This window comes from Penicillium verrucosum, assembly GCF_028828655.1.
Source record: "Penicillium verrucosum strain IBT 35672 chromosome Unknown utg000003l_segment0_segment0, whole genome shotgun sequence".
NCBI classification, from domain to species: domain Eukaryota; kingdom Fungi; phylum Ascomycota; class Eurotiomycetes; order Eurotiales; family Aspergillaceae; genus Penicillium; species Penicillium verrucosum.
In genome coordinates this window covers 33,718-48,887 of record NW_026643212.1, presented here as the reverse complement: position 1 = coordinate 48,887, position 15,170 = coordinate 33,718, and the positions used below count along the sequence as shown (strand labels likewise).

At 47.9% G+C, this 15,170-nt stretch overlaps 5 protein-coding genes across 5 annotated transcripts; 3 read left to right on the top strand and 2 right to left on the bottom strand.

The window, feature by feature from the left end:
- Nucleotides 1-81: 81 nt before the first annotated feature.
- N7516_007811 (DUF3425 domain-containing protein) lies at nt 82-998 on the top strand (the record flags this gene model as incomplete). The annotated part of the gene is made up of 2 exons (XM_057220531.1): nt 82-229; nt 280-998. 2 exons carry the CDS (start codon nt 82-84, stop codon nt 996-998), a joined length of 867 nt encoding a protein of 288 aa, XP_057070803.1.
- A 292-nt stretch (nt 999-1,290) lies between these two features.
- Nucleotides 1,291-2,436, bottom strand: N7516_007810 (uncharacterized protein; the record flags this gene model as incomplete). The annotated part of the gene is made up of 3 exons (XM_057220530.1): nt 1,291-1,609; nt 1,674-2,026; nt 2,098-2,436. 3 exons carry the CDS (start codon nt 2,434-2,436, stop codon nt 1,291-1,293), a joined length of 1,011 nt encoding a protein of 336 aa, XP_057070802.1.
- Nucleotides 2,437-3,419: 983 nt separating this feature from the next.
- On the top strand, nt 3,420-4,249 carry N7516_007809 (uncharacterized protein; the record flags this gene model as incomplete). The annotated part of the gene is made up of 2 exons (XM_057220529.1): nt 3,420-3,937; nt 4,036-4,249. 2 exons carry the CDS (start codon nt 3,420-3,422, stop codon nt 4,247-4,249), a joined length of 732 nt encoding a protein of 243 aa, XP_057070801.1.
- Nucleotides 4,250-4,644: 395 nt separating this feature from the next.
- Nucleotides 4,645-6,181, top strand: N7516_007808 (FAD-dependent oxidoreductase; the record flags this gene model as incomplete). The annotated part of the gene is made up of 3 exons (XM_057220528.1): nt 4,645-4,937; nt 5,002-5,267; nt 5,322-6,181. The coding sequence occupies 3 exons, from the start codon at nt 4,645-4,647 to the stop codon at nt 6,179-6,181; spliced, it is 1,419 nt and encodes a 472-aa protein (XP_057070800.1).
- A 1,117-nt stretch (nt 6,182-7,298) lies between these two features.
- N7516_007807 (uncharacterized protein) lies at nt 7,299-15,160 on the bottom strand (the record flags this gene model as incomplete). The annotated part of the gene is made up of 14 exons (XM_057220527.1): nt 7,299-7,567; nt 7,625-7,985; nt 8,044-8,345; nt 8,399-8,549; nt 8,604-8,774; nt 8,831-9,962; nt 10,008-10,049; nt 10,103-12,318; nt 12,378-12,822; nt 12,871-13,695; nt 13,757-14,238; nt 14,285-14,513; nt 14,567-14,742; nt 14,798-15,160. 14 exons carry the CDS (start codon nt 15,158-15,160, stop codon nt 7,299-7,301), a joined length of 7,164 nt encoding a protein of 2,387 aa, XP_057070799.1.
- Between the last annotated feature and the right edge of the window lie 10 nt (nt 15,161-15,170).

Below are 15,170 nucleotides of genomic sequence, written 5' to 3'. Positions count from 1 at the left end.
ACATGGGGGTGGCGGGACTCGCACCTTGAAAACTGTTGCCCCATATAAGCAAGGCGCGACACTCTAGCGCTGATAGTCAGAATGACCGAAACCTCCAAAATTGACCATCTTATCTCCATCCCTGATGTTACCTCTGATGACTCCGAGCAAGTGACAGACAACTGGTCTGGATTGAGTGACCCGACCGAACGCCGTCGGCGACAAAACCGCATAAACCAGAGGGCTTACCGTATGTCACTTTCGTTGCAATTTGTTTGAGTAAGAGCTAATCTTTATTAGGGAAGCGCAAGCGACTGTCATCAACCAAAGACATCCACCCCAAGAGCCTAAATGTAGTACCATCCGCTCGTTCGACCTTTACCGTGCAGTCACAAGATCGTTCTTCCCAAGATGATCCGAAACTCACCTTCTGCCGGAGTCCCGAACATTTACAAAATATCTTAGAGAGATTCGCCAAGTCAGCGTTCGAAAGTTACGCGCGAGGAGACCCGACCGCCGATCATCTTATGACGCTAACGAAAGTGAACGTGTTCCGTGCATTCGCCCAGAACTTGCGATTAATCGGCTGGTCGGAGTACTGGATGGACCATGACGCCATTTCACCGTTCAATACAGCTCTGCCACAAAGTCCCTCTGTCCCGGGCAATAACAGCCTCATTCCGACCAACCTGCAGCCTACTCGAATTCAAAAATCGATACACCATCACCCGTGGCTGGACTTCTTTCCTTTACCCAAGATGCGCGATAATCTCATTGAAGCGGGGGATGATTGGGATGACGAGCAACTCTGTCACGATATCATGGGTTTCTGGGGTGAGTCAACGATGGATGCAGGACTGCTAGTTTGGGGAGAACCTTGGGACGTGCGGAACTGGGAGGTGACCGAGCCATTTCTGAAGAAATGGCAATGGGTTGTTCGAGGGTGTCCTGAATTGATGAATGCAACAAATAGTTGGCGTGCCCGTCGAGGGGAGAAACTAATATTCCGCTATATTTGAATCGAATGTTATACATGAAACTTCCATTTTAGACATTAAGCCTTTTCTTTCACCTTCTTCTACTGTCTAAGTCTATATATAAGATTGAAATATGTGAAGGCGAAACGCCAGAAGCAAATAATGATATATGCCAGATAAACCCGGAGGGATCTCCTCTCGCCTCACTCAAAGGTCGTATAATAACTGTATTGTATTCATGTGGTGGATGATCCCGTCCACATTATCCTAATTGAAATACCGTGACAAGACTCGCAATACATGTGGCCCATGAATATACACGTATGGAGTAACCTCATGCCTTCAAATCCAGTTTCTCCTTTCGACCCCATAATTCCAGCCATTCTTTAACCGAGGCACCGGATTGAGCCAGTTCATTCATGCATATGTTCCGCACATAGTCACATCGAATGACCTTCATGGCATTGCGAATATTGCGGGGCGACGGAGATTCCAAGGCCCCAGTCACCCAACGACCGTCAGGTGCATCTAATGCTAGCACGATAGGGTATGTCATCTCACGGTTGTGCAAGTCTTCGGCCACAGAGCCCTTCAGCTTTGCATACTCCGAAGAATAAACATTCTTGCAGTCATTTTGGAGCTGGGAATGCCAGCTATACAAACGTCAAACCTGAATCGTTATGAATTCCTGGGGAACTGGGGAAGGGACCAACTTACGCAACCCTAGTTAAAGTTTCATCCATAGAATCATTCTCTAAGACAATGTGGCCTAGTAAACGGAACAAGGAACCGGTTTTGAGAGAAGCCATTCTTCGATATGCTGCGACTCTGTCCGCGGTGGCGATAGGGAAACCACTAATTCCATCCCTGCGCCAGACGAGGGATATATCTTGACCTTCAAGGATATCCTGGAGATCCTGCATGAGCCATGGCGCGAGGTTTGGGAAGTCTTTGGTGGTTTTGTTCAGAATTTGGGTGACTCTGTAGTAGGCGCGGTTTGCTGTCTCTGAGGGGCCGTATATTTTGTGAGCAGCAGGTCGTCCTTTGCGGTAATCACTCCCATCGGAGATCTAGGAACATATCATTCAGACGCGCTGTCCTGAACTCATATTGAGAGGAAGAAGAGGGTTCTGGAACTCACATCATCAACTAACATCAGGCAAAGGTGGATAGCATCCATAATCTCCAACACCATCCGGTGTTTGGGAGGGTCATCATTTTGAAGGGTCGGGGATAACTTGTGGACAAACGCTGCCCAGTGATACTTGCCGTATATTTCCCGAAGATAATCATAAGGGCATTCCAGTGTAGTTATTCCCTCGGGATTCTTTCGTCCGATCAGATGGGCCTTTTTATCCCACCATCGAGGGATGTGGATATGGTCAATAATTAGATAAAGAAAGCCGCTAATAGCAACCATACCCAGCATGGGGCTGGCCCCCTGAACAAAAATTCTGAAAAGACTTTCGAAGAGGCTCATGATGTAAGAGGGATATGAATCGTAATGAGCAGAGCAGGGCGTACGAATGTACAATCAACATTCAAACATCAATACTTTTAAAGCATTCCCTCTGGTGATATTGTTGTGCTGCTAGATCATCAGATGCTAGTCCTCATGTGCAGAGAAGCAACAAGGGAACCTCTAGACCCACAACCAAGTTCGCGTGTTCTGCGCTTACTCCAGTACTATCTCGTTTATGCATGCAATATATTTTGGTCACCGACAAGTCTACGGGATTTCTACAGCTCGACTTCAAACGGAGCGGGTGAAACCTACGAACTTTTGTTTCCGGGGCTCCGAAAAGGATGCATATGTACCTGTGGCTAACTTTCCCCTGTATCGTGTGCATGCAGGAGTCGCGTCAGCCCGAAATGAACTTTTATTATATGCTGTAATATTATATTCTGTAAGGCCATATTAATATCTGCATTGAAAGTTCTATGAAACATGACAGTGCATCGCCGGCATTGGAATTGCCCTTTCCTTAAGATGCATAACTATAGTTTTATTTCAAGTCTTTAAGTATGTACCTGAATGTGTCCTACTGAAGTACAGAAAATCAAATCTAGTATGCCTGGAGGGCGCGGTAGCTTTATTTCAACTAGATAACAACAATCATGAAAAGAATACCGCATACCAAGAATCCTATCATGGACAACTTTTTGGCTTAGTGCAGATGGCAATTTGAGAACTCACATTTACTATGTTACTTATGGTAACATCAGCCTGGTCACGAGCTTAGTATAATTAAATTGGAACTCACGCATAATGACCCAGTTGGTGCATTGCAGGGCATAGAGAGCGAGCTCATCAAGTAACGTAACTTGCGGTATCTCTTCCTATGCTAAACATTGAATCCATAAATAAGTGTGCATTTGAGAAGCCCTGTTTCCGCACTTCAAACTCTCCTGTTCAGAAATCGATTGATTCATTCTTTTTTCTTTTCTCCAACCTTCACCATAATGGACGGATTCGACGCACACCAAGCTCCTCCCGAGTATCAGGCTGTCATGCCTCTTGCCGATTTATTCCTCCTCGGGGTTACAATTGGTTGGGTGACTAATTATGCCTTGATGGTCTACACGTCGTTCAAGGAAGGCACCTATGCAATGTCTATCATGCCGCTTTGTTGCAACTTTGCATGGGAGATTGTATATGGCCTGATTTATCCCTCCAAAAATCAACTTGAGCGGGGATTGATCGTTTTGGAGTTATTCATCAATTTTGGCATTATATATGCTGCAATTAGCTTCTCGCCCCAAGAATGGAGCCACGCGCCACTGGTCGAGCATAATCTCCATTGGATTTTTGGCATCGGAATCATCGGCTTCCTCACTGGGCACCTCGCCCTCGCAGCTGAAATTGGCCCTGCATTGGCGTATTCCTGGAGTGCAATTTTTGCCCAGCTTTTGCTGAGTGTTGGTGGTATCTGTCAGCTTCTCTGTCGTGGAAGTAGCCGTGGTGCTTCCTACACTCTATGGTATGGGGTCCCTCTTTTCGACCCGTTTCCCATGCAATATTATTCCCTGAACCTTCCCATAGACAAATGCATCAAACGCTTACGCTGAGATATTTTAGGCTTTCTCGCTTCTTGGGCTCGTGTTGCGTGGTTGGGTTCGCAGTTCTGCGTTGGATGTATTGGCCGGAATCATTTGCATGGCTCAATAGTCCCCTCGTGCTGTGGAGTGTGGCTGCTTTCCTAATCCTTGATAGCTCTTATGGGCTATGTTATTGGCATATTAAGCGGTACGAAGAGAGCCTTCGTGCAGGACGGACAAACAAGGTCAAATGATGTATAGATAACGGGGACAGGACTGCATTGGTGGCGAGCATATCGAAAAAAAAAAAAAACGAGAAGAAAATGAGATTACGAAAAGAGTAGGTTTCTTTTTATTTTAATTTCTCGAAATATCACAGCACTATCCTGTAGATAACCCTGCAGTAAGACTGATAAATTGATCAATATATGTAGCCCCTTTCTAAATCCCAACTAGTGAGGATAGGATAGTGCTAGTCCCCTATCTATGTACGTTGGCAGGGATATGAGGGAAATATAAACTAATCGGTCTGGAGACTGCACATGGAAGGGCCTTTATATTCTACATATATCAGAACTAGAAGTATATATTGTGAATAGCATACCAGGAGTTTGTCTGAGCGGGCCACCCCTCCATCTAAATCTCCAAGATGAGCAAATCCGAGTTCAAAGTCATCATCGTCGGCGGATCAATAGGAGGCCTGACCTTCGCGCATTGCCTACAACGCGCCGGAATTGACCATGTTGTCCTCGAAAAAGCCAGCAACCCAGCACCCCAAATTGGGGCATCCATCGGTATTTCCCCAAACGGAGCTCGCGTCCTTGATCAACTCCAACTGTACGAGCTGGTTGAGGAACACATTGAGCCCTTGACTACCGCAACCATCCGCTATCCCGACGGTTACAGCTTCAAGGGGTCTTTTCCTCAAGTGATAAGTGAAAGGTTGGTCCTACTCCATTTAGTTCTTCTGGCGATAGTATTTAATAGTTCTAATGGCACTGCACAGGTTCGGGTATCCGATCGCCTTCTTAGACCGACAGAAGATGCTTGAAATACTCTATGAAAACTACCCAGATCGTCGAAGCATTCGCCTGGGGGAAAGAGTGACCAAGATCGAAAGTTGCGGTAATGCAGTTATAGTGAGAACGTCCAAGGGATCTGCCTACCGAGGCCATCTCATCGTTGGTGCAGATGGCGTCCACAGCAAAGTTCGACAGGAAATCTGGAACACCCTCGAGAGAACCAGCTCCGGAGTGGCAACTGAGAGATCTAGTAAGTGGACATAAGCAGCATTCTCTACTTCTCATGGGACTAAACGCCACACAGGTCTCACGGCGGAGTTTCGCTGTATCTTCGGCATCTCCTCCCCCATCAATGAATTGGTCCCAGGGGAGCAAGTAAACGCGCTATTTGACGGCCTTACCATCATTACAATCCACGGAAAAAATGGTCGTGTGTATTGGTTCGTCGTACAGAAGTTGGACAAGAAATACACTTATCCGGACTGCCCACGCTACATGACAAGTGACATTGAAATCGCGGCAGAGGAACTGAGAAGTATAGTATTCTACAAAGATCTTAATTTCGGGCATCTATGGGAGACTCGGGAAACAGTCTCCATGACGGTCTTGGAGGAAAATACCTTTGAGACCTGGTACCATGACCGGCTAGTTCTTCTGGGTGATAGTGCTCATAAGATGACCCCAAATATTGGACAAGGCGCCAACATGGCCATAGAGGACGCCGCAGCTCTGGCAAATTTACTTCAAAGCTTAAGGAAGGGTCGGAGCACCTGGCCTCCCACAGATGGACAGGTGCAGACTCTTCTGCATCAATATCGCAGTATTCGCCATGGCCGTGTCAACTCAGTTTATAAAAGCTCCCGCTTTCTGGTCCGCCTACACGCCCGAGATGGCCTACTGAAGACTCTCTTTGGTCGATACTACATACCATATGCAGGTGACTTGCCAGCGTATATCGGATCTAAGTCTATTGCCGATGGGGTGTTGTGTGATTTCCTACCTCCCCCAATGCGCAGTGGAGGCGGATGGGAGAGGTATCGGACCAAACACTCAAATTGGAGGTGGGTGCCTCAAGCTACCTTGTATGTCCTCGCTTTTGCTATTTTGTATACATACATGGATTGGAGGAGGGTACTTGGACTCGATAGTGTTGAATCGTTGTGACTTGGATTGCTGTAGGACTTTGTGAAAAGACCTCAATTCGTGTGTTTAAATAATTTGGTTTACACTTTTGTCATTACAATATTCTACACTAGACGCAAACCCCTTTAGTATGGGGATTCCTTTGTTTGGTTTGGTTATTCTTTCGACGCATTTTCAGTAGAAGACATAGGTCGTTCATTGGGGAGGGGGACCGCAGGTCGATCCCACCCAACCGGTATGTCCATGAATGATCCTTCGGGTTCCTAGAACAAGTATAAGTTTTTTTTTTTTTTTTTTTTAATTAGAGACTATGTATTGACCGCTTGTGCTAGTTCAATTTCCTAGAAGCGTGGACTGAGACCTCCGCAGAGCCCAGGCCAACCCAACCCCGCAAATTTTGGGCCCGCCCCAAACAATACAAACAATACAAACATGCCGAGAATTTGGGTGCCAAGACATGTTGAACCTCTCTTTTGGGATTAATTAAATTACCTTTGTTTTACGTCCGTTTCTTACCCTGATCTATAAGGTAATCTTCTATTAAATTTGATGATTTAGAATCAGTTACTAGTATTCTCTCAATATCACGTAAAAAGATAGGAGAAAACGCGTTAATTAGGAAATTCCTCAAATTATAGAAGTTAACTAGGAAGTGGTAATGCTTCCTACAGAAACCTAGATATATATCCAACATAAAAACATTAATATTCACCTTTTCGGTTATATCTCAACCCTTGTAGATCGGATTCCATTTGAAATTAATATGCGTTACTTATAGTATTCCCTTTATTCTAAATATAAAATTTGAACTTCATGCGACCGGAAGAAGATTGTAATACAGCAATTCCAGAGTCCCCTTTATCAGTGCCTATATGGGGTTTTATGGGGGCACATGAAGATTAACATTAAGTTTCAACACCTGTAGAACCAGTAAACCAGTATGTAGTCTTTTGATACACTATATACATATACAAAACATGGGGCCGGGGGCGACCTTTACAAAGTCTATCACATCTCGGCAAACGAAACCCACTAGTTATAGTATAATTAATGCTCTAGTCATAATACCTACCCCGCACAATATATAAAGTGGATGCAAAACAGAAAGAGAAAACGCCATTCAAGGCTGGAGCAAAGTTCAAGGTTTCGCGAGTTGTTCCTTGCGAAAGAAGAAGACGCAGAGCACATTGATGGATAGCATGAAGAGCAGGCAGACCCAGAAGTCTGCCTTTCCCAAGCCGGCTGTGACGCCAGCGGAGAAATCGGGGAATACATCACCAGGGCCTAATTTATCCGGTGCTGTCGCGCGGGCGAGGATAGTGCCGATGGAACCGACCACCTGCGCGGCTAGAAGTGTGAAGGTGACATGGAATCGAGTCATTGTGTGGAGGAGGATCATTCCAAAACCTGTAGTGGGGTGAATCAGCTTGGGTCACCTTTTATTCGCCGAAGGAGCAAACTTACCGACACCCTGAAGGGAATCCAAAACTCCTAGCCAGAGCCATAGTGCTCTACCAAGGATAGCCCCAGCGACGGGACCACCGGCCCAGGGGATGTACGTGGCTATATTGGAGGTTGCCCACAGGATCTGGGCCCATCGAGGAGCACCAAGTCCAACGGCGAAGATCGGGATGAACCAGACGTGTCTCTTGGAAAAGACGTGAAAGACCCAAAGAGCTGCCGCCCAGACAACGACGAAAAAGAAAAGGACAAGGAGGACGATTTGCCACACCTGTGCGTGTTTACTGGACCAGAGATAGAGCCAGTTTCGTCCGTAAGGTGCCGATAGCCAGTAGTTCGATATGAACACCATGTAGAAAAACCACTACAAAATACAGTGTCAGAATCAAGATCAGCTCGAGGGAGGATTGGAAGAGACATACAAGAATGATGCGACGGCGGAAGAGCGATAGGTAGAATGTCGGCACTTGACCTGGCGCTTGTCTATAATATGGAGGAAGTCCAAAGAATACCAGGGCTCCCAACACCCATAGAAGACAGGCGAGTCCGAGTCCGATCCCGAGCAAAACGCCTGGATCGGTCATGGCAAGGCTGAATTGCGTGCTACCCTTTTGATTGAGCGTTGCCATCCAGCTACCCCAGTACCAAAGGAAACTAATGAACAACTGCTGGGTCCCCTGGATGACTGTGGCTCTATAAATCCAGGATCTCAGAGGTGCTCCACCTGGAAAGGAAAGTCAGACAAGTTCCATACTTCCTAAAAGGGTTATTGCATACCTTCATCTCCAAAGTTGAGGGCGAAGAAAATCGAACCGCTCGAAGATGCAAACGAATACAAGCCGGTTCCCACGTTTTGTAACCATGTTTGACTTGTGCTGTTGTGGATGGGACCGGCAAGGCCGACAAACAGAAAGGCAACCCCGTATATCTGCGGGTAGTTAGTTTGCAACCTCTTAAGCTAGATAGAAGAATGTGAACGTACAAAGAAAGGAATCGTTAACACGTAGATTGATGGAGCTAGACGGAAGACCATCCACCATATGATCGAAGAGGCAAGATAGATGGATGCCAGAATGTATAGCTTTTCGGCCGTCTGTCCAACTTCACCGTTAAGGAGTGTGATTTGGTACGAGTTCAAGGCGAGGATTTGGCCCTAACAGAATGCTGTTAACAGGTGCAATGAAAAGTTCTGGTAGGGTTCCAACTCACAATAGCGAGGAAGATTGAGTACACAGGCCAATCACCCAGCTTCATCAACATGAAACGCTTCAAACCAGTGGGGGGAACATAGTCATTCGGCAGAAGGAATTGCCCGGTATTCGGACCTGCACCTGGACCAGTAATTGGCGGGGTCTCTGATCGACCAGTGTCATGAACCTTGAAGCGAAAGACAGATGAAGCAGGAGACGGCAAGGGGGACTTGCCCAGTTTGACGTCGCGGTATCGATTGAACCAGTCTTTTTCACTCTTCTCGAGAAACTCCTCGATGCAGAGCTGGTCTTCGGAGTTTTTGCCATTCAAGTCCACAAGCTTCTTCTCAAACCTATTCGCATACTCATTATTCGCATCCGTGAAAAATGGATCGACTTTCTGGAGGTTGTAGTGTTGTTTCTCCTTTGTTATATCATCGACACTGACCAGACTCATCATGGACGCCCTATGATCTTTTCGGCCCAGCACACCGTCTTCTGATCCCGCACTGGGAACTGGCGTACTGGCGCCGGATCGAGCAAAATAAGCACTGGGTGTCCCAAATGGCGATAGACGAAGAGATGCATCCTCTTGTGCGGGCCCGGAAATAGGCTCCAGATCTTCTCCATCGCTCACCGTAGAGTAAACGATTCGCGAGTCTGCGGGAGGGTTGGAGGGCAAGGGTCTGTGTCTTGGGTCGGTGTCAGGATCGGGCTCGTTGTCGGATATGTTGAGGCTGGAAGACATATTTGTCGGCGAGAAAACGTGGTCATGTCCTGATCGAGGTCCAGACGGTCTCACATCAGCCGTAGTAGGGCTGCTCGAGGGAACAGATGCAGTGGAGCTGCGTGACCGGCTTTGTTCGCGGCTGTTGTTTGAGCTCGACGAGACATTGCGAATATTTTCTGGGACCAGGGTGCTGCCACGGGAAATCCGCCATGAACTGCGATCGTGGCGTTTGGAGTACTTGGCGTGGTTTTCGACTGAGGTAGTTTGTAGGATTTCCAGATCCTCAACCCATTGTGCTACCGGGAAGCGTTGTTTGCCGGATCGTGCACGCATGAGTGCTCGTGTCTCCTGGGACGATTTCAGAGCGTCGTTGACGGCCACCTTGAACTGTTGCATAAGATGTTTGGTTGTCATAGACTCGCTAGAATGGGTTAGTGTGAACATATCGAGAGAGAAGGAAACTCACATTGTGTACCACCATCCTGGCATCTGACCAAGGCCACCGACACTAAAGAAACATAGATTAGTACAGGTGATAGATTTAAGCCAGGTCAGACTTACCGTGATCCCACGCCCAACGCTCCTTTCCGTCCGAATTCCACGGCCACCAGACCAAACGGTTCATCACGCGAAGGGATTAAGGCGAATTCAGCGCCACTGAAAATGAATGGCGGTAGTGAAGTGAACTCTGGTTTAGAATACACCCGCCCAGGGTAAAGTTCTACGAGTCGATTCAGTTTCAACGCGGCAAACCTTCCGTAGAGATCAATGACTGGTCCAATGCACATCAACTGGACCTTTGGGTGAGCATCTAGAATGGAGGGGAATATGTCTGCAATCAGATCAACGCCTTTTTGCATGGACCACCGGCCGACAAAAACAAACAGTTGGGCCTCTGGGTCAACTTTGAGTCCTGCCCATTCTTGCGCCTGTCTCATAAGCGTGGCACGACTGGCTTCAAACTCTGTATCAATGATGACTTCTTGGAGATTGTTGTTTGCCTTGTGATTCCACTCGGCGATGTCAGATGGATCAGGATTGGGTAGCGCTCCAATGTTCTTAAGACCCCAGAAAATAGGATATCTCGCGTACGATCTCTTCCCATATTTCTTGGAGACACCGACAGCGCCGAATCCGTTTTGGTAGATTTTCAGATAGTTGGCAGCTCCATGAAGAAGGTTAAACACCTCGCCGAATTGTATATACTTCTTCACTAATGCATGGTCAAGGTTATAGACACTGCAAACCTCTTGACTTTGATGTGGAGTTTGCATTGGCCAGAGTCCTTGGAATTCAGCATTGTGTAGAGACAGGCAGCATGGAATCGTGCGAGGTAGAAGATAGAGAGGGGCAGCGGCACCATGGTAATCGTTGATATGATAGATGTCGATAGCCGGAAATCTCCTGATAGCTTCAGCAATACATTGATTCCAAGTAGAATAGAATATTGCTGAATCCAGGTCATCCATGCGGGCAGGGTACGGCTCTGATCTAGACTGAGCTCGGAACACAGGCGCGTCTAACAAGACGTACGTGATGTTTTGCAGCCGATGATACTGGACATCCACTTGGTAGTTATTCCCAAGAACAGTGATCACCATCGGCTCGCCGGGATCGTCCTTAGGGTAGTCAACTCCTCCAACACAAGGGACTACCCATATGAGGTCCTGCTGGGTCAGGCTTTTCCCCATCAGCTGGGCCATCACACCAAGTCCACCGATCTTGATCTTAATACCCCAATCCTGAATGTCGTATTCCATCGTTGCAATGAGCACAGTTCGTCGAGGGGTGTTTACCGTGGCAAGGACGAGGCCTGCACTTTCGGATGGGAACGGGCCAACATTGGCGAGAGCCAGTCCGGGATTGGATTCCCTGTCATTAGATCGATGAGTCACCCTTCGAAAAACACCCACCAGTGGAGCGAGGCTTGATCTTTTCTCGGTGACACCAGTTTGGTTGAATTTGACCTGGTAAAAGGCCTTCAGGTAAATATAAACCGCACCGAGAGCGGTCACGACAGGTACAATTGCTAAAGCGATAAATATGGCCAGCTGAACCCACCTAGATCCTGTGGGTGTAGCGTACACCTTCAGATCACCGTCACCCACGGACAACTTGAAGGAAAGATAGGGCGAAGGGGGTGAGATAGTGACGTTGAATACATTGGTAAGCAGCGTGACTGGAGGGACTTGATCCAGGACGTTGTCTCCATCGATGTCTCCAAATACCTGTGTTTGATCGGGCAGGCCGTCCTCGTTTAATCCCCAGGCGTTAAATGCAACCTGCACGGGCCATTCGCCCATGAAGTGGATTTCCCACAGGCCGGTGGCGTTGCTAAGAGCCATCTTATTGGAATAGCCAGCATCATATCCAAACTGGTTGAACTCGCCTTCGATGAAGAGGTTTGGGAAGCGACGTGGGGGCTTGTATGCCCATTGCGTGTCTCCGTGCTGCCAGTGAGCACTACTTCCGGTCAACTTGCTCCAGTATTGGGCAAGGATGTGTTCTCCGTCCCAGGCCTGCTTTGCAGTGCCGGTCCAGCTCTTGCCCGGGATCGACGTGTTGAAGCCATTGTATGTCATCCAGGCACTGAATGTAGCTCCAAAGTCCAGCGAGTATCGCCACATGTCTGCGCCAGGGGCCTGTGGCATTACTGATAAGGGCTCAGCCTCAGACGAGGGGCTATCAAACAGTAGTGTTCTACTGTAGTTGGCCAACCGTGGCCAGACCATCGGGTTGTTTATCTGTCCAATACGGAAAAGAAAGTGGTCGACCGACTGCGCGACTCAATTAGTATCGTGACTTTCTCGACCTGTATACCGAGGAATTTACTCACACCGGTGGAGTGGTTTCCATCTGCTGTGGTCACATTGCTAATTGTAACTCTGTGAATCCCTGGGAAGACATTGGCCAAATCTACCTCATAGCTGAAAACGCTAGTGAGTGCCCCCGGCCATGTCACAACATCAGTTTCTTCAATAGATTTACAAGAGACCGAGGTCGTGTCAAGCTGCGGGCGCTCATCGTTTAGCGCTTTAGACGTGATCGTCAGCGAATTGGTGATCTCTCCGCAATCCATCTGCTGGGAGAATTCGAAACCAATTCGCACCGTCTCCCCACTTGTTCCCTGGGGCACAAGTCGGGCGTCATGCCCTGGAAAGAAGCGTGTTATATATGGTGAAGGCTGCACGAATTTATCCTTCGGAACAAAGGCTTTGAACCCCCAGGCCGGCATGGTAAGGTTGGGATAACACCCGTTGGGAACGTCAGATCCGTCAAATCTACTCTGTGTCAGTCAGAGGAATCAACTTTAGTAATAGAAATCATACCCAAGCATAGTCGAGCTGTTAACCAGCGTGAATTCCTCGAACGGTGGAAAAAGGTTTTTGACTGTTGTCCCCGTGGGAAATGGGGAGATCAAAGTCTCCTTACTGCTGCAGTTGAATTGGTGTTCGACTGTTTTGTTGTTATTAGAATACACCAGCCAGACGCTCTGATTGCCCTGGCCTTGGCCATCAAAATTCTGCGCATCCACGAAGCGCGATCTCATGACACTCCACATGCCAGTCTCGGTCGGTGTCCCATCACTGCCTGGAAGATAGATGTCGAAGGTCTGGTTGGATAATTGCTGCAGATACCAGCCATCATTGAGAGTAGGATAGTTTTGACGCATCTCAAACATCATCTTGATGAGGCCTCGGACTGGGTGAGAAGGATCGCGGTGATCGAGACTGACGGAATCATCTTGACATCCGGTCAAGGAGCGGTCGAGAGGGAAATCAACGTATTTCGATGACCCTAGCTTATAGCATCCGTGAAGCTGCCATGCCTGAGCAGATGACATGGGTCCACGACCGAAGACATAGTTGTCAGCCTGGTTGTCTAATACGTAGAAATCCTGTTCCTCGCCCCAGGAGAGGATGGGAATTCCAGGCATGAGCAACGAAGCGATGTATAGACCCAGATTCTGCTTTTGGGTCCCGTTTTTGATCCCCGGCCACCTGAAGACATCATGATTCGTGACACCAAACAGGTGACGAGGGTCGAATTTACCAGTGTTAGTGTTGACCATATCGTTGGTCTCCACAAGACCATTCCAGGTGTCCACAAAATTGACTGGCGGGTCGCCTTCGGCAGTGTAGATACCGTCTAGACTAAACGGCATACACGATGTTAGCTCGAGTAAACTGAAAGTGGCGAGGGGGATAAACTAACCCTAGAAACCGGCTCAGACCACGATACAACGTGTAGTGAAACGCCGCCCCGTCCAACGCGGACCTCTCCGGAGGTCTCAAGAAGAGATCCTCATTTGACTTGTCTGTCTTATTCGTCATCATAAACGCCTCCGTCACATTGGAGATGGTTTGATTCGTCTGGCGACCGCGACCGAGATAAAGCGAGCCAAAAGAGTTTCCCGCCACAATCTCTCCGGGGATGTAGAAATTGTCCTTTCCCACCTCCTTGGCGCAATCCCGCATATACTCGGACCATTCTCCGAGAGAGTCAAGGGTAACTTGCAGTGCCTTGTCAACGCGGAATCCGTCAATATCAAGCATGGTGATCGTTAAACACGAAAAGTGCTTTATCTTGGCTAGCACGTCCGGCCGCCACCCGCGTAGACGATCCTGCACAAATGCGAATTTCGATATCTGCCCTTCCCATTCAGAGTAGTTTCCAAAGGCGGCAATCTCTCCATACTGTCGAGGTCAGTTGTGTTTTATATCGAAAGAAGGTGAATGTTACCTGATCAAATTCACTGTTCCGACATGAAGGACCAAGGGTTGTAGTTTTCAAGCCGGTCCCGTCATCATCCCAGAACCGAGGATACTCCCAGGGACATTCACTCTCAACTTCACTTCCAGGCTGAAAGTCCCAGTATCGACGGTCGTACTTCCATACATGGTCGTACTCGTTGGGGTTGATCGGCGCTGACTTGTTTAAGAAGCCCTGGAAACCGATAAGATCGCCCATTCTATCTACAATCAGCAGACGACATCACAGGTGGCGCAGATTGGCCTCACATACGTTGCAAAGGTATTGTCGAAAAGAACATAAATCCCCCGTCGATGCGCCTCGGATATCATTGTGCGCCAGTCCTCGATCGTACCAAAGTGATGGTCTAGCAGAGTCAGGTCAAGCGGGGAGTATCCATCCGCAGCCCAGGGGAAGTTGATATACGGTGTTCCAGCGAGATAGACGCCCTGCCTTTGGTCAATATATCCTTTTCATCCAGTCTTCCCGAAGCAACAAACGCACCTTGATTCCCATCCCCTGAAGATAATCAAAAGTGTCAACCAACCCAAGAACGTCACCTCCATGGCGGAACTCGTTGGAGGTCAAGATATGTTCCCACTGAGTGCCATTTGCATTATCGTTGCTGGGATCGCCATTTACAAACTTGTCCAGGAATATTGTGTAAAAGGGGAATCGCCAGTTCTCTGGCGAGGGGTTATATGTATGGGCATCCCACCGACCCGAGTAGTCGAGGGGATGTGTGGCTGTCTGGTTTTGATTGAGATTCCAGTCCGCTTCCTCTGGGAGATATGGCAGGGATTGTGCAGTGCGTATGAATGTTACAACAGTAACAAGGTAAAGAGTGATAGAAGTGAGCAACTCCATTCCGAATAGT